The sequence below is a fragment of the Oryctolagus cuniculus genome, chromosome 3 (assembly GCF_051225735.1).
Source record: "Oryctolagus cuniculus isolate XC-2025 breed Fujian yellow rabbit chromosome 3, ASM5122573v1, whole genome shotgun sequence".
In the NCBI taxonomy this organism is placed as follows: domain Eukaryota; kingdom Metazoa; phylum Chordata; class Mammalia; order Lagomorpha; family Leporidae; genus Oryctolagus; species Oryctolagus cuniculus.
In genome coordinates, this window is record NC_142869.1 from 61,902,090 (window position 1) to 61,924,611 (window position 22,522).

The 22,522-nt window shown below is 37.4% G+C and overlaps 1 protein-coding gene across 5 annotated transcripts in view; it reads left to right on the forward strand.

Annotated features, from left to right (window-relative positions):
* SESTD1 (SEC14 and spectrin domain containing 1) overlaps positions 1 to 22,522 on the forward strand; it is a 150,882-nt gene that overhangs the window by 85,075 nt on the left and 43,285 nt on the right. For all 5 annotated transcript variants that reach the window (XR_016230737.1, XM_051848393.3, XM_051848395.3 and 2 more), the window contains exons 6-9: positions 8,531 to 8,644; positions 10,181 to 10,278; positions 14,912 to 14,967; positions 20,644 to 20,855. Coding sequence is in view for 4 of the 5 variants with exons in the window: in XM_051848393.3 (XP_051704353.1) it covers positions 8,531 to 8,644; positions 10,181 to 10,278; positions 14,912 to 14,967; positions 20,644 to 20,855 (480 nt within the window). In the remaining variant the exon portion in view is untranslated. The remainder of the gene's footprint in view (positions 1 to 8,530; positions 8,645 to 10,180; positions 10,279 to 14,911; positions 14,968 to 20,643; positions 20,856 to 22,522) is intronic.

Below are 22,522 nucleotides of genomic sequence, written 5' to 3' on the forward strand. Positions count from 1 at the left end.
ATGTGTGTCTTTGGTGCTGCTGGCAAGGCTGAGTGATGCTGGGCTTGTGGAACCAATTGCTGTGGCTTTAAGACTGCGTTATTTGGATGGACCCTTCCTCATATCCTGCCAGGAGAGTCCAGCTGGTACTGGGGCTTATCATACTAACGGCCCTTGGCCTGGGACTATGGGGTGTGAACTGGACCCTGTTCCAGTCCCACAGTATACAGGAGATTATAATCTGGAAGGTATGAGTACAGAGAAGTGGCATGCAGGTATGTTCTTCCCCATGTCCACCAGGTAGATTCCAGAGGCACCAAGAAATTTAGAACGGACTGTTACAGCCCTGGTGTGGCAGGGTGTAGTGGGGTCATTACGCACATCTCCTAGGGTGAGAGTGGATTTTCTTATGAGCTGCTTCTGGTGTTAACCCCTAGAAGCTAAGGTGAATCCTCCTTGCTCATGTAGAATACTTGAGCTTAGCGCTGGGGCTAATGCCCCAGAACTCCCACAGTTGCAGGATGCAGAGGATCTGTCATTTGTGCCACATGTTGCCCTGACTCTGACTGTGATGCTGGTAGGAGAGCAGACTTGTGTGCCTTTCTGCTGTGGCATACTGCACGCTGCGCAAGTAGGGGACAGGATGGAAGCAACTTGGCTTCTCAGCTTGGAGCCCAGCAGTTGCTCAGACCCCAGTCAGCTCTACAGGCTGAGATAAAAGTCAGTGGGTGACTGTGGAACTCCCTTTCAGCTAAAACTGCAAGCACTGGGGTGCGCTGCAATTTCTTCCTACCTTACTGTGGTAAGATGGCATTCGGCAGCTGGCTGTGCCATGTGGCTGGCTGTAGTCGTGTCTCTGTCTTCTCTCCTCTTGTCCTATGGAGTCTTCCTTGTTTGTTTTTCACTATTTGGCCAAAAATTTCCATCAAACCGGTGGAGATGTAGTCCTTTGTTGTTTTCATATCCCAGAGCAGCTTAAGGTAGTGTGCCTATACCCTAGTAAACCATCTTGGATCTCTTAATTTGTTTTTCTTACACTGTATTGCATCTTTTATTATAAGAGAATATTTTGTAATATTTAAATTTAGACATAAATGACATACTAAACATTGTTACTATAGCATATAATAGAGTCAACTTTCTGAAACTTGATATTTTAGTTTTTGTATAAGTGTCTCTTTAAAAACTGAAAGCATTTAAAAATCTATTAGTTTGAAAATTAATATTCAGTTAGAGACTTGTCAATCACTATTTGTCATTCAGTTAGAAAACATAGTATTGTAGTGTCATGTATTATACAATTTCAAATGAACCATTGATGAGTAACAGACCATAAGATTTACTGATATTTGGTATATGGCAGCTTAAGGAGCATAGCAATGAAATAATCCTGCAAATATGAATTGACAGTTACCTTTCTGTATATAAATTATGCTGATTTCATGAAGTAAATGATAAGAGTATATCATGATGTCTTTAGTACTCTGAAATTTTAGTAAAGAAATACAAAATGTGTAGAACAAATTTGGTTCTTCATTTATGCAGACAGAATAAGAATACTTCTTGCATATTATTTGAGAAGTTATTTACCAGTTTAGGATTCTAAAAATTTTTTATCTATGGTTGTTTAAAAAATATGTAAAAATATTTTTTAAAAAAGCTGAGTTTCTTTTTAAAGCAGAAAGCTTAAGATTTCAAATATCAGGTCATGAAAGTAGTGACCACTCCCATTTTTGATGACATAATGCCACTTTCCTTAAAATTTATATGTGGTATTAAAATTCAGTGTGAAAGTAGATCATTTTACAACTGACATGGTAAATCATTCTGTGTCTTGCATAGCTGTCTTAAAATGCACTAAAGATCACTAATATCTTTTGTTAAGTGGAATAAGTAGAAATTGTTCTTCTGTACAGTGTTATTTAAGATAGTATGATGAATTTCACTGTAAGTATTTTATTTTAGTAGTTCAAGATATTCTTTGCTAAAACTTAAAATCATTGTGTAATAGTTCTTTGTTATGTTCTATAAAGATATTGTAGAATGACAAGAAAGTTGATGAGATTTTTGTAACTGGAAAATACTGCTTTAGAGCATTGCAGAGAACCATTCTAAATAAATGTGGATAATTTTGGAAAAATTTATTCTTCCAAATATTTTATAATAAATAAAAGTGTTGGTGGTTCTGTCCTCTCTAGAGTAAGGATTTGTTTGATATTTAAGAAGATTTGTCTTAAAGCCAGAATATGGTTTCTGTTAATTAATCACTTAAATAGAATAGCTGACATTGGTAATAAACATTTGGATGTTTTACAGAAGAAAATAAAGAACTAATTTTATTTAAATTATTAAAAATATATACATTTATAGTTTTGTGCATTTTAATATTTTATGCTCTAATTAATATGCTTTTCCTTTTAAAAAATATGACAGAGAGGGAAGGAAGGAGATTTCCCATACACTGATTCGTTCCCCAAATGGCTGCAACAGCCAGGTCTGGACCAAGTCAAAGCCAAAAGCCTGGAGCTCTGTCGAGGTCTCTAATGTGGGTGGCAGGGGCCCAGGGAATTGAGTCATCCTCTGCTACCTTCCCAGGTGCATTAACAGGAAACTGGATTGGAAGCAGGGCAGCTGAGGTTCAAAGCTGCAATCCCATTGCCAGCATTGCAAGCAATAGCTTAACCCACTGCACCACAGTGCCGTCTCCCGTGTGCTACTTCTTAGTCACTTTGCAGATTTTCAGAGCTAAATTTCTGTGGCTATGGAAAGTGATTCTTTAGAATTTTCAGCGATTATGTTATTTCTGTGTTTTTATATTTAAAACTAAAGGATGAAAATGGATTATATAAAATATATATTTATATGATCTAAATATTATTTTTGCAGGGAAGGTGCTTATTATCTAATTTTGATTTTGACTTTATTGATTTTTAATTACTTTTTTCATTTTGTCAGTAATAGAACATTCCCTATAAATAGAAATGGCTGATATGCATTGCTTTATGTTTAAACTTTTACACAGGTTTGCTATGAAATTAGTCTCTTGGAAGGAACTGCTATGGAGAGATCTTCATATTTAGAAAGTCTTAGCAGTATTTGTAATTTAAGAAGCTGAATGAAACAATATAGAAAAGCATCACTTTGTGTGGGATTCCTAATCTTGTTTTGCCACTTTGACTCTGAAGTGTGTCAGTTTTCTGTTTTCTTCGTGCAAATTATTTGTTTTCTCTTTTGTTCCTGTGCTTTTTTACCTTCTAGAAATCACTTTCTCCAATGGTTCCTTTTTTAGCATTCCACTTTTACTTAAAGTCTAAGTCCCGCCCCACTTCCTTGCCCTGGTTTATTTGCTTGTGAGCGTGAGTGTGCTGTTTTTATGAAATCACATCTCTGTGATGTTTGCCATCCCTGGAATGGAGTTGAGTTGTCTGTCCACTCAAATTTGCCTTGCCCTCTTGGAAGCAGTGATGGGATATATTGCATTTGGGCTTTATGTGTCATTTATACAAGGCAGTGAACACTTCCTCACTTCTGTATACAGAGTGCTGTTTCCCAGTACATCGAAAGGGTTCTCTTTCCTCTGAGGATTGTCCCTCCAGACTCATTTGGTAAAGGGATTCTTAGATGCCTAGTATTTGCTTACAGTGAGAGTACTCCTGCTTAAGTAATCCCTTCATTCTTTTTGGAAGTTTCTGTTGTTGCTGTTTTGCTAGCCTTGCTGCCCTCACCTCAGGGTCTTAAGCAAGGATGAGCTTACTGCAGTGGAAACTGAGATGTTGCATCACAGTGGACAGTTTTTTTCATTGCTAATTGGAAATGATGTGATTTTGAGGATGCAGATTATCCATACTGTTGCTTTCTTCACATACGATATTTAACTTTGGGATACCTTTGGTGTTGATACAGTTCTGTATATCTACATGGCAGGTCAACCATTTTCACTTTGAATAGTTATCAGTGAATTGTATAAGAATGTGGATTCTATAAAATATAATGATGGAGAAAATGATTTTTGTATTGCTGTCTGTAATTGTGTTTTCCCTTATTTATATCCGTTTTGAGTAGGTAAAAATATTATAGCAGTAATATTAGCTTTCTACTTTAAAATTTTATTAAATATCATTATACTCTTAATATATATTATTTCATAAAAGAAAATATATACTGTTTACATTTAGGTAGGTTTTAGAAAAGTATGATAGAGGGGCCGGCACTGTGGTATAGCGGGTAAAGCTGCTGCCTGCAGTGTCAGCACCCCATATGGGCGCTGGTTCGAGTCCCAGGGCTGCTCCACTTCTGATCCAGCTCACTGCTATGACCTGGGAAAGCAGTAGAAGATGGCCCAAGTCCTAGGACCCCTGCACTCACATGGGAGACCTGGAAGAAGCTCCTGACTCCTGGCTCCTGGCTTTGGAATAGCACAGCACTGGCTGTTGCAGCCACTGGGGTGTGAACCATTGTATGCAAGACCTCTCTCTCTCTGCCTCTAGCTCTCTCTCTAACTGCCTTTCAAATAAATAAATCTTTAAAAGAGAGCGAGAGAGAGAAAAGTATTGATAGAAACAAACTTCTGTCATATTTTCATTTTTAACTCCAAATTTTTACTTTGATTTGTTAAACATTTTCATTTTTGAAAGAGAGAAGAGGGAGAGGGAGGGGGAGAGATATATCTCTTTCACTGGTTCACTTTTCAGATTTCAGTGATCGGGGCTAGGCCAGGGCCGAAGCCGGGAGATGGGAACACAATCCAGGTCTCCCATGTGAGAGGCTACTCATCACCACTGCTTCCCAGCGTCTGCATTAGTGAAAGCTGGAATCAGGTGGCTGTTTCAACTTGACACCTGTTTATCAATGATTTTAATGCATTTAGGAACTAAAGAATGTAGAAAGCAGTGTATTAATATATAAACTATATATATATATATATATATGTTTATATATATATATATATATAAACTATATATATACTATACTATATATATACTATACTATAAACTATATATATATATATATATATATGTTTATATATATATATATATATAAACAAACCTGAGTGGGAGGAAAAGTTATTAGTGCTCTTTCTCGAGCAAATCAGATAATGTGGTTAGGATGGTCCACATTATATTTTATGACAACTCACCTGAATTACATCCTCTCAGATCTTTTTGTTTGTTGGTTTTTTAAGATTTATTTATTTATTTGAGAAGTAGAGTTACAGACAGAGAGGGAGAGCCAGAGAGAAAGGTCTTTCTTCTAGTAGTTCACTCCCAAATGGCTGCAACGGCTGGAGCTGGGCAGATCGGAAACCAGGAGCCAGGAGCTTCTTCAGGGTCTCCCACGTGGGTACAGGAGCCCAAGCACTTGGACCATCTTCTACTGCTTTCCCAGGCCGTAGCAGAGAGGTGGGTCAGAAGAGGAGTAGCTGGGACTAGAAACAGTACCCATGTGGGATGCCAGCATCGCAGGAGGAGGATTAACCTACTGTGCCGCGGCGCTGACCCCTATCCTCTCACATCTTAAGGAGACATCATGGATTAATTTAATACACCTTCCTTCTTTGACATATTGAGGGAAGAACCCAAGAGTGGTGAATTCATTTAGGTTTTCTTTGGTAGAAGTAGGGTGCAAATCTGGAATGACTGGCTTCTAAATCAGTATCTTCTAATTGTAAAACTATTGGAATGGAGCAACAACTTTAGGATATTTCCGATAAAAAGAAACAAACCAGAAAACTTCAGTTTACCTCCTTCTGTGAAACCACCAGAGAACTCTCTGGAATATTGCAGGGAAATACTGCCAAATAGAAGATGGAAAAGCTCATTTCCTTGCTAGAAGTATATTCTGTTTATACTTTTATTCCTGGCACTAAAACACACACCTTCTAATAATCAACACTTTTAATAAATAAATTAGCTTCCACTAAGTAGTGATTATTGGACAAGTGAGTAATGTGTTATTGTTAAGTTATAATAAAAGGGATATGATAGTGGGATATTTTTCAAAAGAGAGATTTTCTTCCAGTAGCCAAATAGAATATTATGCTTATTAGTACACTATAGAATGGCAGAAGGAACACTGGTTATAGTTTGCATTTTCTATTTGGAGGGAGTGCTCTGGAGAATATTATCTTTTCAGATGTGAATTGTGCTCCATTTAGCAAGTTAATTTCCACATAGAATAAATATATATTTCTTGGCTTCATTGTTATATAGTTAATAGATTGTTAGACATTTTTGCAGAAAACAAGATCTTTCTGGGATCTGATTGTGAAAATCACTGGAAAGACAGTCTGTGACAGGTTATTGCCACTGACTTTTGAATGTTTAGTGTCACACTGGTCCCTGAGAGTTAGTTAAAAGAGGTTGTACTGGAGAAAGGGATAAAATGAAACCTTTTGTGATAATTTTCTCAGTAAGTAGAAACCATTTCTCTGTTCTTTTATTCTGAGATGCTTATTTTAAATTAGTTCCCATTATTACTTAAAGAGGAAAACTGAACTTGAAATATGCCAGATTCCTCATGCCAGAGATATTCAACTGCCATTTAAGTAGTCATACAGAGTTTGGTGTCACTGAATTCTGACTTGTTTTGATCATATAAAATCGAAAAAATGTTGATAAGCTTTATGTGATTTTTGCAATTGCCAGGCTTCTTACTCATTTGTGGTTATCATTTGTGTTTGTCATTTACCTGATTTTAAGACAATATGAAATCTTTTGATTGCATCATTGTATTACAAAATTAGTTTTAATTGACAAGAAATTAATATTGATAAATATATTTTTATAAAGATTTATTTATTTGTTTGAAAGGCAGAGTTACAGAGAGGCAGAGGCAGAAAGAGAGAGAGAGAGTGAGCCAGGCAGAAAGGTCCTCCATCCTCTGGTTCATTCCCCAGATGGCTACAATGGCCAGAGCTACGTCAATCCGAAGTCATGAGCCAGGAGCTTCTTCCAGGTCTCCCACGTGGGTGCAGGGGCCCAAGGACTTGATCCATCTTCTGCTGCTTTCCCAGGTCATAGCAGAGAGCTGGGTTGGAAGTGGAGCAGCTGGGACTTGAACCAGCGCCCATATGGCATGCAGTGTGTTGCAGGCCAGGGCTTTAACCCACTGCACCGCAGTGCCGGCTCCAATAAAATATTTTTGAAATACTTTAGCTGAACTATGACTATATCTTTTTATTTATTTTTTTAAATTTTGCATTATAAAAGATTTTGATGGATTTTAAAACATATCAGAGGCTGGTGTTGTACCAGTGCGTAAAGCCGCTGCCTACAATGCTGGCATCCCATATGCACAGGTGCCAGTTCGAGTCCTTGCTGCTCCACTTCCAATGCAGCTCTCTGCTATGGCCTGGGAAAGCTGCGGAAGATGTCCCAAGTCCTTGGGCGCCTGCACTGGTGTGGGAGACCTGAAGGAAGCTCCTGGCTCCTGGCTTCAGATTGACCCCAGCTCTTGCTGTTGCAGCCCTTTCGGGAGTGAACCAGCAGATGGAAGTTCTCCCTCTCTTTCTTTCTGCCTCTGCCTCTCTGTAACTCTTTCTTTCAAATGAATAAATAAATCTTTACTAAAATAGAAAAACGTATCTACTGTGTGGGCCAGCCGCACCAGTTGAACCGAACCTGAGAGAGGGAGCGGGAATAAAAAGAGGGACAAGAAGCCGGCGCCGCGGCTCACTAGGCTAATCCTCCGCCTTGCGGCACCGGCACACCGGGTTCTAGTCCCGGTCGGGGAACCGGATTCTGTTCCGGTTGCCTCTCTTCCAGGCCAGCTCTCTGCTGTGGCCAGGGAGTGCAGTGGAGGATGGCCCAAGTGCTTGGGCCCTGCACCCCATGGGAGACCAGGATAAGTACCTGGCTCCTGCCATCGGATCAGCCATTGGAGGGTGAACCAACGGCAAAGGAAGACCTTTCTCTCTCTCTCACTGTCCACTCTGCCTGTCAAAAAAAAAAAAAAAAAAAAAAAAAAAGAGGGACAAGAGATCACAGAGAATGGAGCCAAGACTACAAGGCTAATCAAGGTTCGTTTATTCTAAAGTCCCAGTGGTATTTATACATAACCAGCTGCAGAACAAAGAAGCACAAAAGATAACAACATACGTAAGCAACTTATCGGGCCTCTGGTAACACAGATAATATTAACAGAGTGTTCTTGATCATCATCCTCCTTCAGGATGGGAGTATGTGACTTTCTTAACCCAAGAAGTCCACAAGCCAAGACTGGCCTTGATTTGTCCAAAGGCTGCCTACAAGCTACAATTTATTGAATTTATTTTAATTGATGTTATAGTAACTAAATAAATGATAATGTATATGTATGCGGAATCTTTACTAAGTTCACAGGAAGTGTATATTCTTAAAAAAATGCTATGTATGATTTCAGGTTTTTAAAACCAGAATAGATATGTTTTAATTCAGTTTTTCCACACACTTTACAAACTTTTTGAAGTTCCCTTATTTGTTGGTAACATTATGTTGCATTTTAACAGTTTTACTTCCTCATTAGTTTGATGGGCTGTAACAGTGGTTTACTAAATGTTTCTTTTTTTCCATAGGTTATTTTGGTGTCTGCCAATAAATTAACTCGTTATATAGAGCCATGCCAGTTAACAGAAGATTTTGGTGGAAGTCTCACCTATGATCACATGGATTGGTTAAATAAGAGACTGGTTGGTATATTATAATGAAAGAAAATGTCATTGCATATGAAAATATATTTTGATAACTTTCTTATCTAAAATGTAGATAGTTTTACATTTTATTTGCACATATTACATTTTTAGCATATACTTGAGAAAAATACTTTGGCGTCAGATCTGATTAGAATCCTTATGCCAGTTGCTGGGTATTCTACTTTAACAATGTAGTTAGTATCCCACTAATAGGGGAAAAAGAATAGTACCTTCCTTGTAGGATTGTGAATAAAGTGAAACTATTATACACATAGAACTTAGAATGGCACCTGACAAATAATAGCATTATATAAGTGTTAGCTGTCATTAATAGCTTTCGCAAAAGTTGTAAATCTTTTCAATAAAATAACAGCATAATTTCTTTTTTTTTTAAAGATTTATTTTATTTATTTGAAAGACAGTTACAAAGAGAGGTAGAGACACAGAGAGAGGGCTTCCATCCGCTGGTTCACTCCCCAGATGGCTGCAGCGGCCAGAGCCAGGAGCCAGGAACCTCTTCCGGGTCTCCCACGTGGGTGCAGGGGCCCAAGGACTTGGGCCATCTTGTACTGCTTTCCCAGGCCATAGCAGAGAGCTGGATCAGAAGAGGAGCAGCTGGGACTAGAATTTGCGCCCATATGGGATGCTGGCACTTCAGGCTAGGGCTTTAACCCGCAGTGCCACAGCGCCGGCCTCAGCATATTTTCTTAAGAGTTAAACAAATTGATAATACCATTTTCAGAGGCTATTTAAACATCGATTGAATTTTCAGTCTGAAGAGCAGTTTGATATATTAAACTATTCATTTCTGAAAATGTGTCTTTCTTGTCAGTCTGGACTTCTGAAATCTGCTGCTTTGTATAGTATAACGTTGTTGTGTTGAAATGAAAGAACAAACTTCAGATTAACCCTATTTAGATTTTGTAGTGATTTTATTAAAAAATAATGAGCTTTTGATTCTCTCAGTGCCTGTTTCTGTTTCTACCATATTTTAACAGTGATATCAGATGCTTTAATACATGCTTATTAAATAGATGTTTCCAAATCCCTTTTTAGAAATACTTGATGAAATCATGTTAAAATTGTAACTAATATTTGTTCATGTTACATTATAGACAAAAACTCCTATTTCATTCAAACAGTCTAAGTTGGTGATAGTATGACATAAAGAAATGTTCTGTAAATGGAATTTGAGATTTAGAACAGTCTGAACATCGTTGAAGTAACAGCATTTGTTATTTTTAATTTTAAAACAAGTTCAGAAATAAGAATAAGCTTGTCTGAATGAAAAATAAAAATAATTTCTTAATGTTTTAAAATAAGAAAATTCCTTGTCCCTGAAACTATTCATTATATTAGGAGGCAGTTTTCTCTTCTGTACATTGTTGTGCTGTGGTGATTGAATCAGAGTAAGTGACTTCCTGGGAAACAAAGACTTTCCTGGCTGGCTAATTCTGTTGCTCTTAGCTGAAAATTCTTATTACATAATAATTTTTAAGATTATTCTTAGTTTGTAAAAATCTTTTATTGTAGGTTTTTGAGAAGTTTACAAAAGAGTCTACATCATTATTAGATGAACTTGCTTTGATTAACAATGGAAGTGATAAAGGAAATCAGCAAGAGAAAGAAAGGTAGGTGTTGTGGCATGCAATTATATCCTTGGGAAGCTATGGCTGATGTGTAAAAAAGATGTAAAAGATGTGTCTGTTGATGTGCAAGCTGAAAGAACAAAGACAAACAAGTCCACAGTCAGTCAAAATTGACATACATTATTCATGAGGTTTACATGTAAATCATTAATTTGCATTAAAGTTTCTTTATAAAAGCAGTTTTTTGGTAACTAGTAATATATTTTCCTTTTTCTGACACAGTAAAATGTTCAGTGGCAAGAACTTACTTTTTTTGAAGCTTTATTTTATTTTATTTTATTTGGAAGTCAGAGTTACAGAGAGAGAAGGAAAGATAGAGTTCATCCATCTGCTAGTTTACTTCTCAGATGGCTGCAATGGCCAGGGCTGGGCCAAGCTGAAACCAGGAGCCAAGAACTTCATCCAGAATCTCCCATATGGGTAGCAGGAGCCCAAACACTTGGGCCATCTTTTTGTTGCTCTTCCTAGTGATTAGCAGGGAGCTTGCATGGGCAGCCAGGCATCAGTTTAACCTGCTATACCACAGTGCTTGGCCCCAAGAACTTGTTTTTTTTTTTTTTTTTTTTTTAATCTTTTATTTTTTTTTATTTTTTTATTTATTTTTTTTTATCTTTTATTTAATGAATATAAATTTCCAAAGTACGACTCATGTGTTACAATGGCTTCCCCCCCCATACCGTCCCTCCCACCCACAACCCTCCCCTTTCCCACTCCCTCTCCCCTTCCATTCACATCAAGATTCATTTTCGATTATCTTAATATACAGAAGATCAGCTTAGTATACCTTAAGTAAGGATTTCAACAGTTTGCTCCCACACAGAAACATAAAGTGAAAAATAATAGATGATTTTTTTTAAATGATGATGAAATCAGATCAGACCTATTGTCATGTTTAATCCCAGTGAGAGTCAAGTTGGGAATTGATAATTTCTTTCTTTTTTTTTTTTTTTTTTAACAGAAGATCAGTTTAGTGTACATTAAGTAAAGATTTCAGTCGTTTGCACCCCCATAGAAACACAAAGTGAAATATACTGTTTGAGTACTCGTTATAGCATTAAGCCTCAGTGTACAGCACGTTAAGGACAGAGATCCTACATGAGGAGTAAGTGCACAGTGACTCCTGTTGTTGACTTTACCAATTGACACTCCTGTTTATGGCATCAGTAATCACCCTAGGCTCTTGTCATGAGCTGCCAAGGCTATGGAAGCCCCTTGAGTTCTCCGACTCTTATCTTGTTTAGACACGGTCATAGTCAAAGTGGAGGTTCCCTCCTCCCTTCAGAGAAAGGCACCTCCCTCTTTGAAGACCTGTTCTTTCCACTGGGATCTCACTCACAGAGATCTTTTTGCCAGAGTGTCTTGGCTTTCCATGCCTGAAATACTCTCATGGGCTTTTCAGCCAGATCCGAGTGCCTTTAGGGCTGATTCTGAGGCCAGAGTGCTATTTAGGACATCCGCCATTCTATGAGTCTGCTGAGTATCTCACTTCCCATGTTGGATCACTCTCCCCTTTATTTATTCTATCGGTTAGTGTTAGCAGGTACTAGACTTGTTTATGTGCTCCCTTTGACTCTTAGTCCTTTCATTATGATCAATTGTGAACTGAAATTGATCACTTGGAGTAGTGAGATGGCATTGGCACATGCCACCTTGATGGGATTGAATTGGAATCCCCTGGTATGTTTCCAACTCTACCAATTGGGGCAAGTCAGCCCGAGCATGCCCCAAATTATACATCTCTTCCCTCTCTTCTTCCCACTCTTATGTTTAACAGGGATCACATTTCAGTTAATTTTCAACACTTAAGAATAACTGTGTGATAATTACAGAATTAAACCAGTCATATTAAGTAGAACAGACAAAAAAAAAATACTATGAGGGATAATGTATTAAGTTGTCCATTAGCAGTCAGGGCTATGCTGATCAAGTCACCATTTCTCATAGTGTCCATTTCACTTCAGGAGGTTTCCTTTTTGGTGTTCAGTCAGTTGTCACCGATCAGGGAGAACATATGGTATTTGTCCCTTTGGGACTGGCTTACTTCACTCAGCATGATGTGTTCCAGATTCCTCCATTTTGTTGCAAATGACTGGATTTCGTTGTTCCAAGAACTTGTTTTTTAAAATGGAACAATTTTCAGTGCCAGTGTTGTACTGTAGCAGGTTTAGCCACCTCCTACATTGCCAATGCCCATACAGGTTTGAGTCCTGGCTGCTCCATGTCCAATCCAGCTCCCTGCTAAAGTGCCTGGGAAAAGCAGTTGGAAGATGGCCCAAGTGCTTGGGCCCCTACACCCACGTGGGAGACCAGAAGCTCCTGGCTCCTGGCTATGACTTGGCCCAACCTCGGCTGTTGGGGCCATTTGGGGAGTGAACCAGCAAATGGAAGCTCTCTCTGTGTTTCTCCTTCTCTCTGTAACGTTGACTCTCAAATAAATAAATAAATCTTCAAAAAAATAAATAGAATAAAACAGTTTTCTACCTTTTTAGATTTCTACTCTTTGCTGTTAAAGGATATTAAAAAAAGTCACAACTTGAAATACCATTAGCATCTTAATGTCTAGAGTAAAGAACTTCCTTTGTCCTTGGAAAATAGGTGATCTTGATATATTTAGGGAATTTAGGATTTTTTTAACACTGGATGGGGTAATAGTTGTATTGTCTAAATGTAACTACCCAGATTTATCGTTTCAACATGTTTCTGTTTACCTTTACAATCTTAGCAGTTTTCATTTTTCTGTTCATAGGCTAGGCCCCTCATCCCTGCTGAAAAGCATTTTAATAAGCACATTCTTTCTAATCTCTTGTTTATTCTTGGTTATTTGTTTATTCCTGAAGAGTAATTTTTCATTTGGAAATTTGAAAGAATCAAAAGTGATTCTTGTCTCTCTTTTGAATCTTACCTTGAACATGCAGTGGAACCTTGATAAAATGCATCTTATTATTTTATGAATCCCAAGTATAGTAACATACCAATTGACTGAAATGGAAAGGTAAGAAATATATAAGATCATAGTTTTAAAAGCCAAATCTTAATTATAACAAAACCAATATGAGAAAACAAATTATTTGAATGTAATTGTAGGTAAGATTACCATAAACAGTTAAAAACATTACTCCCGTACAGACACTATATAAAAGTAAAACATTTGAAAGTTTTATATATATATATATATATGTGTGTGTCCTTTATGATATGGTTTAGGAAAATGTCACATGAATCTATTGGTAAAAATTAGCTCACTTGGAGCTTTCTGATTAATCCATTAGAGAAAGTTTGATGTTTGTTAGTTATCTCAGGAAAGATATCCCAAGCTGGAGCCTGTGGGAAATCAATCAGAGAATTTAATGCTGTTGATTCTGCTTCCCTCCCTGAGAATGACTGAAATTAGAGATGACTGGTTTTGAGGAAGCACCACAGCCAAGAAGCCTAATTGCTTCCTTAGATCATCTCATACTTACATGACAATGAGACTCTTTTTATAAAACTAATAATATCTTATATAGTGTTTTGGAAAACATTTTGGGAAATGCTTGTTTGCATGACTACAGGAAATATCAAAGAAAATTTTGGAGTTGCCAATCCCTCCTTAAGGAACTCCAGATTTTATTGCCCAGTTTCTTCTAATTCCCAGATAATAAAGCCTTGCCTCTTGCAAATGTTCACCAACCTTTTCTGTCAATGCTCAGGAAGCATTTAGCTGCACAAGAGGTGCAGAGCTAGATTAACTGATGAAAGTGAAAGATTTAGCTCAAGATCAGTCAGTTACAGCAGTGCAGTCATCCTCTATCTGCATGTCCTCTGTATTTCTTTCCTCTTCTCTTTCCCTTCTATGTGTGAGAAACCAAAGGTAGAATTCCAGCTACAGACAAGAAACATAATTAGAATAAGGAAGAGAGTACAATTGTTAGGGGACATACCCTCCCATCCTGGAAAATCAGACAATATTTGGCCGCTGTCACAAAGATTTCTGTAGATATGCAAACTGCCCCGCCACCCCGGGAACCTTTTATTTAAGGAATGAAAACTTCATGCATTTCCTAAATACAACTTCAGGAACATAGTGATTGTTCCCACTCTACCCACCCTCCCAGCTACACTCCCACCCTTCTTCCTCCTCCCTCTCCTATTCTTATTCTTACCTTTTACTAGGATCTATTTTCAATTGACTTTATACAAATATGGTTAACTCCATACTAAGTAAAGAGTTCAACAAATAGTATGAAAAAAAACTTTTTGATTGGAAGATAGCTGTAAACATTTTGGATCTTTCTGTCTGGTTTGCTCTCTAGTTAAAAATTTCATTTTGAGATAGGCAGTTGGTAGATAAGTACTAAAATGGATTTCTTCAGTGAGTTTGAAATACCATAAATAAAACAGTAAACTCTATTTTCCAAGTAGCGTATACATGTCTTAGGATTTATCATGTTGGTATTTCAGTGGCCAGTAGTATTCAGTTTTGTCTAATGTTCCTTCTTATGCTTAGGAGAAAGAAGGATTTAGGATTTCCTGATTGTGTACCACTGTTCTGAATATGCATGTATAAAGGAATTTCTTAAGTTATATGGATAGAAATGTTGTAGCTTTTCAAAATTACTCTTTTGTTGCTTGCCAGATCTGTGGACTTAAACTTTCTTCCATCGGTTGATCCTGAAACAGTTCTTCAGACAGGTATGATGGAAAATGTAATTGTTAGTGCTAATAATTCAGTAAAACCAATTGGATTGTTTGATTTCATTAAATATTAATTCAGCTTGTATGTGGTATATGTGATAGGAACTCGAGGAGAAAATTTTCAAAGTGCTTTTTGGTTTGATCTGTGTTAATACACTTTATACTATTAAAAAGTTTATAGAGAGCCGGTGACTATCCTAGCACATGAGGCAGCTGCATCTCACATTGGAGTGTCTGGCTTCATTTCCCAGCTCTGGCTCCTGACTGCATTCCGGCTAATACAGATGCTAGAAGGCAGCAGTGATGACTCAAATAATTGGGTTCCTACCACCCAGGGCTGAGACCCGGATTGAGTTCCCAGCTCCCAGCCTCAGCCTTATGCCTCTGGCACTGCTGATTTTGGGCGTTTGGGGAGTGAACCAGTGGATGTCTTCTCTTTCTATATCTTTCTGTCTGCCTGCCTCTTAAGTAAAAAAGAAAATTTTAAATTAATAATAACAGTTATCTCTCCCTTGACATATTTGGATTTATTTCCTTGTCTGTAAAATGGAGATAAACATTTCTGTTTTTGGGTTGCTATGAGGATTATTGAATACTCACTATATGCCAGGGTTGATACTTTTATGTAAGTTTTACTTTCATTCTCCTAACACTTTAAAGATTGATATTACCATTATTTGTATTTGAGGAAGCCATGGCTTAGAGATACAAAATAACTTGCTCAAGGTCAGGTATCTATTAACTTTTATCACTGTGGTTCAAAACAAGTCTAAATCCAAGGTCATTAGCTTTCTCTTTTGCATTCATCCATGTCAAAACACTTAATGTACATGCTAAGTGTTCAGTGCTGTATGATATGTATAGTACAAGCAAATATCTTTAGTAATGGTTTCACAAATTCCAAGAGAAGAGTTGGAATTCTTTCCAGTGGAACACCATAATTTTATTCCTAGTTAGTTTTTTTCTAATAATAACTCGTAATTCTAATTGTAATATGTACCAGGCACAGTTCTAAGCATTTTACACGTTTTAGCTCATTTAGTCTTCTGCACAATCCTATGAAGTAGGTATTTTTATCATCACAATTTTAAAAGTTTTTTGTATTTGTTTTATTTATTTGAGTATGTGTGGGAAAGGAAGATCTCCCATCTTGCTGGTTCATTCCCCCAAATGCCTGCAACTGTTAGGGCTAGACCAAGTTGCAGCCATGAACTGGAAACTCAATCAGGGCCTCTCACATCGGTAGCAAAAACCCAACTACTTGATCCCTCACTTCTTGAATGCTCTCTCTTCCATCCACTGGTATGCTCTCCAAGTGCTACAGTAGCTGGTAGAGCTGAAACTGGAAGCTGGTATCTAAGTCCTGCTCTCCCATATGGGTGTCAGGAACCCAATCACTGCCATCTCTCAGGGTCTGCATTGGCAGGAAGCTGGGACTAGGAGGAGAGAGAGGACTTGAACCCTTGCACCCTGAAAAGGGGTATAGGTATCCCAAACCAACTTCTTAACCACTAGGCCAAACACCTACACCTGTACCTGTCATCCCAATTTTAAGATGGGAAACCTAAGCATAAAAGGGTTCAGTTACCCATGCCCATTGTACAACAGTAAATGCTAGAGTTGGAATTTGAATCAAGGCAGTTTGATTTCAAAGTATTTTCTTTGAAATATTAAATTATGTTGCTTCTTTGTTGGTGATGGTGTCCATAAGGAAAATATTAAGGGTAATGATTGTTGAAGTATTAAAGATAGATTATTCTGATATTGACTTTTATGAATATATATGAAAATACTTTGCACAAATTGTTAAAGCAGGTATTTTCTTTTTTTAACTTTTATTTAATAAATATAAATTTCCAAAGTACAGCTTTTTCTCCCCATAACCTCCCTCCCACCCACAACCATCCCATCTCCCGTTCCCTCTCCCATCCCATTCACATCGATTCATTTTTGTTTATCTTTATATACAGAAGATCAATTTAGTATATACTAAGTAAAGATTTCAACAGTTTGCACCCACACAGAAACATAAAGTGTAAAGTACTGTTTGAGTACTAGTTATACCATTAATTAATGTGAATTAATTAATGTGAATTAATTAATGTGAATTAAGGACAGAGATCCTTCATGGGGAGTAAGTGCACAGTGACTCTTGTTGATTTAACAATTGACACTCTTGTTTATGGCGTCAGTAATCACCCGAGGTTCTTGTCATGATTTGTCAAGGCCATAGAAGCCTCTTGAGTTCGCCAACTCTGATCTTATTTAGACAAGGTCAAAGTCAAAGTGGAAGTTCTCTCCTCCCTTCAGAGAAAGGTACCTGCTTCTTTGGTGGCCTGTTCTTTCCACTGGGATCTCAACAGAGATCTTTCATTTTGGTGGTTGTTTTGGGTTTTTTTTTGTTTTGTTTTGTTTTGTTTGGCCAGAATGTCTTGGCTTTCCCTGCCTGAAATACTCTCAATGGGCTTTTTAGCCGGATCGAATGCCTTAAGGGCCGATTCTGAGGCCACAGTGCTGTTTAGGACATCTGTCATTCTATGAGTCTGCTGTGTATCCTGCTTCCCATGTTGGATCATTCTCTCCTTTTTAATTCTATCAGTTAGTATTAGCAGACACTAGTCTTGTTTATGTGATCCCTTTGACTCTTAATCCTATCATTATGATCAATTGTGAACAGAAACTGAACACTTTGACTAGTGAGATGGCATTGGTACATGCCACCTTGATGGGATTGCATTGGAATCCCCTGGCACATTTCTAATTCTACCATTTGGAGCAAGTCTGATTGAACATGTGCCAAACTGTACATCTCCTCCCTCTCTTATTCCCACTCTTATATTTAACAGGGATCACTTTTCAGTTAAATCTAAACACCTAAGAATAATTGTGTGTTAATTAAAGAGTTCAACCAATAGTATTAAGTAGAACAAAAAATACTAAAAGGGATAAAGCATTAACTTGTTCATCAACAGTCAGGACAAGGGCTGATCAAGTCACCATTTCTCATAGTGTCCATTTCACTTCAACAGGTTTCCTTTTTGATGCCTGGTTAGTTGTCACCGATCAGGGAGAACATATGATATTTGTCCTGTTGGGACTGACTTAATTCACTCAGCATGATGTTTTCCAGATCCCTCCATTTTGTTGCAAATGACCAGATTCCTTCCTTCCTTCCTTCCTTCCTTCCTTCCTTCCTTCCTTCCTTCCTTCCTTCCTTCCTTCCTTCCTTCCTTCTTTCCTTCCTTCCTTCCTTCCTTCCTTCCTTCCTTTCTTTTTTTACTGCTGTATAGTATTCTGTAGAGTACATGTCCCATAATTTCTTTATCCTGTTGATGGGCATTTAGGTTGATTCCATGTCTTGGCTATTGTGAATTGAACACTTATTTTTCTAATCATACAGTGTAATGAAGAGTTGGGCATTTGGCCTAGTGGTTAGGACGCTTATTCCCCACATCGGAGTGCCTGAGTAGTTTCTGGCTGCATTTCCTGACCCCAGCTTCCTCTTATGCAGACCCTGAGAGATGCTGTGGTTGGGTTCCTCATGCCCATGTTGGGACCTGGTCTTAGATACCAGCTCTCAGTTTCAGCTCTGCCAGCTGATGCAGCATTTGTGGAGTGAGCCCGTGGATGGAAGAGAGAGCCTCTCTGTCTCTCTCTCTCTCTGTGTGTGTGTGTGTCTGTCTGTCTCTCTCCCCTTCCCTCTCATAAATAAATAAATAAATAAATAAATAACAAAATATAATGAAGAGTAAACAAACATTTTCAGTATCTTTTTTATATTGATTGAGTTGTGGTAAGTTTTCTGGTGTTATATAGATCTTATTTCCTTAGAGAACAAAGATATCCTTGTAATTTTTGAGTTATTAAATATTTAGGGGCTGGTGCTTTGGTACAGTAGGTTAATCCTCTGCCTGCAGCACCGATATCCCATATGGGTGCCAATTCTAGTCCTGGTTGCTCCACTTCCAATCCAGCTCTCTGCTGTGGCCTAGGAAAGTAGTGGAAGATGGCCCAAGTGCTTGGGCTCCTGGGCCTGCATGGGAGATCCAGAAGAAGCTCTTGGCTCCTGACTTTGGATTGGCACAGCTTTGGCCATTGTGCAACCGTTTGGGGAATCAATCAGTGAATGGAAGACCTTTCTGTCTGTCTCTTGCTCCAGCTATCTGTGACTCTACCTCTCAAATAAATAAATAAAAATAAATCTTTTTAAAAAAGTATTTAGAAGGTACAATAATCACTAAAAATACTGCTTTTGTCTCAGGTTTAATTGCATGCATATGAATCAAGAAACTTTCAAAACTTTTATTTTAAAGTTAATTGTATATGTCACTTAGATCATTTTATATGCTATTAACTCAAAGTAGGGATTGAAAGTGAATAAAGTAGAGAGATTTAGAACAATATTGCTAATTATAAAAATTGGTAATGTCTTTAAAATGCAAAAAAGTCTTTTTGTGTATTGAAAGCCATCTAAATTTAGGATGTTTTCCTGTGTAAAGATGAAGGAGCAGAAATCTGTATATTGTTGAGGCACCTAAATAACCAGAATAGTTTTTTTCTTTTTTAAGATTTATTTATTTACTTGGGAGGCAGAGTTAAAGAGAGAGGGAGAGACAGAGAGAGAGGTCTTCCATCCACTGGTTCATTTCCCAAATGGCCACAGCTGCTGAGCTGGGCCTAATTGAAGCCAGGAGCCAGGAGCTTCTTCCAGGTCTCCCACATAGGTGCAGGGGCCCAAGCACTTGGGCCATCTTCCGCTGCTTTCCCAGACTATAATAGAGAGCTAGATTGGAAGTGAAGCAGCTGGGAGTCAAACTGGTGCCCATATGGGATGCTGGCCACAGATGGAGGCTTAACCTACTATACCACAGTGCCAGACCCAATAATCAGAATAGTTTTATCCTGGAAAAATAGTTTTTAACTTACTTACTTTTTAAACTCTATATATCTATAAGTTTAGGTGATGCACATTCTCTAATTTTGGTTTCTCTTGTATGAGTAGATTTTCTATGTGTGGTTGCTGTAATTGAGCTCCATCTAGTGTGGTTCTCTTGCTAGTGTGGCCCTTCACAATCCACAGTCAATATGTTACAGAAATTTCTTTAAATAGAAATTATTTAAGTATTATTTTATACCAACAATAAAACTTTCTCAGTTTACTGTGAACTGTACATTTATTGCACTGTTAACTTTTCTTTAAAGTGCTGTGAGGCTGAGAATATTGATTAATACTGAAAGCCTACAATGCATTGCTTGGGTTATGATCATCAGACAGTATGTACTTTTACTCTGCAGGAAAAGATGATTGGATGACACAGTATCATGAATAATGAATTTACTGATAACTCTGTGTTTGTGTGTGTGTGTGTGTGAATACCCATCACATATGTGACATTTACTAGGTAGGATATCATATATATGCACATATATATGCATATCATATATATGGCATTTCAACACACTCTTATATATGAATATAGTGCTATGTATGTACTCATATATGCATATGAATGGTTTTTCTATTATGACATATACATTTTTAAATTGCATTTCAATACTTATGACCTAGTAGTTATATGGACAGGTAGGTTTTAAAAGCAGAGGTCTAGAATTGAGAAGTAAAAGTTGTATTTCTTTATGAGTATTAATTACAAGTGTCTTTCATTTGTAAAGGGCATGAATTATTATCCGAATTACAGCAGCGTCGATTTAATGGCTCAGATGGAGGGGTCTCATGGTCTCCTATGGATGATGAACTACTCGCACAGCCACAAGTTATGAAACTATTAGATTCACTCCGAGAGCAATATACCCGCTACCAAGAGGTTTGTAGGCAGCGTAGTAAGCGCACACAGTTGGAAGAGATCCAACAGAAAGTGATGCAGGTAGGTGTTTGATTTGAATATATTTAACTTTTTAATTCTAAGTGTGTTTCTCCTGATAATTCCTATTATGTGACTGACTTTTCACTAAATCTTATTTTCAATATATCAAGAACCTTAGTCATATCAAAGCGGCTTCTAAAACTATATTTGGTCATGTATATTTTTATACATAATATTTGCATTAGAGTTGTATTATTTATACCAGTGGTGGCATTGAACATTAAGCTCACTGTAATAACCAATTGTTGGAAACATCAACAGTGGTTTCAGTGTATTCTTGAAACAACATTTGATTGTTGACATTTTATTTACTCTTAATTTTCAACAATTGGTTAGTTTTTCTGTTAGTCTGGTCATTATGAAGAGTTTTTCTATCTTAGCAAAATATTACAAGTAATGCAGTGCAAACAATTTTATTATTAAATTCATTCTTTAATGACATAGATAGAAAATATTAAATGTATTTAATTCTTAGGAATTTTTGGTTACTTTTGAAATTGAGTTTTGTGAGAAAGTAGGCTAATGTACTAGAAATCAATAATAAGGAAGGCATTTCTCTCATTTAGATTTTTTGTCTCTGTTAAGACTTTTTTTTGTCTCTGGATTTTTGTCTGTTGAATAATCAAGAAAATAAATGCTCTAAATATTTTGTTTAAAAATACAAATAAGAAATTTCCAGTATTTTTCATCTAGATTCATTGATTTATGAGTTAAATTTTACTTACTAAGGGCTTATTACATGGGAGGCATTGTGCAGGGTTCTGTTATTAAATTGTTTTATTTTTAATTGGCACAAATTGTACATGTTTATGGGATTCTGTGTGACATTTCAGTGCATGTACACATTATGTAATCTGTCCAACCAGAAAATATATATATCCCTTCAAACATTTAACATTTATTTATGGTGAAAATTTTCAAAAATCCTTTCTTCTAATTTTGTTATAAGAGAATATACAGTGTATTACTAGTCTCTAGAGTCATCACATTGTGGAATAGGACACTGGGACTTCTTACTCCTAGCTGTAGCTTGGTACCCATTGATAACCTTTCCCTGTCCCACCTGTGTCCTGCCATGTTCCAGCCATCATTCTGTTGTTAACTTGGTTTAATGAGGAGAAAGCATGAAGTATCACAAGGACATGACTGAAGTGCTGTGGGCATTTATAGAAGAGGTAATTTCTGTGGCTGCAGGAAATCCAGACATAGTCAGGGAAGTAGCACTTGTGTGTCTTGTAGAGAATGTGCTTTCATCTGGCAGTGAAGGGCTTGAAAGCAGAGCTGGCATTTTGTGATAAAGAATAGCGCGAGTAAAGAGTAGCAGCATGATGTCCCAAGCTCTGTCGAAGAAAAAGGGAGCAGTGGGTAAAGTTAGCATCTGTGGTCCCTCTGAGTCACAGAGCATGATCACTGAGCATGGTCTCAGCCCCAGTTCCTCTGGTTACCAGCTTCTAATCATGGTCACAATACTTCATGTACCTTTGTCTTCATGTATGCTTTGTCTTCTTTCTTTCCCTTATTTTCTTTTTTCATTCTCTTCTTTCATCCAAACAGAAATAACAGTGCCTCTTTTGTATGGGTACTGTTTGGAAAGAATCCAGCAGCTATTGTATTTAGATAGTTAAACAGAATAGTTTAAAATGTTGTAGTTCAGTTGTTGACAAACC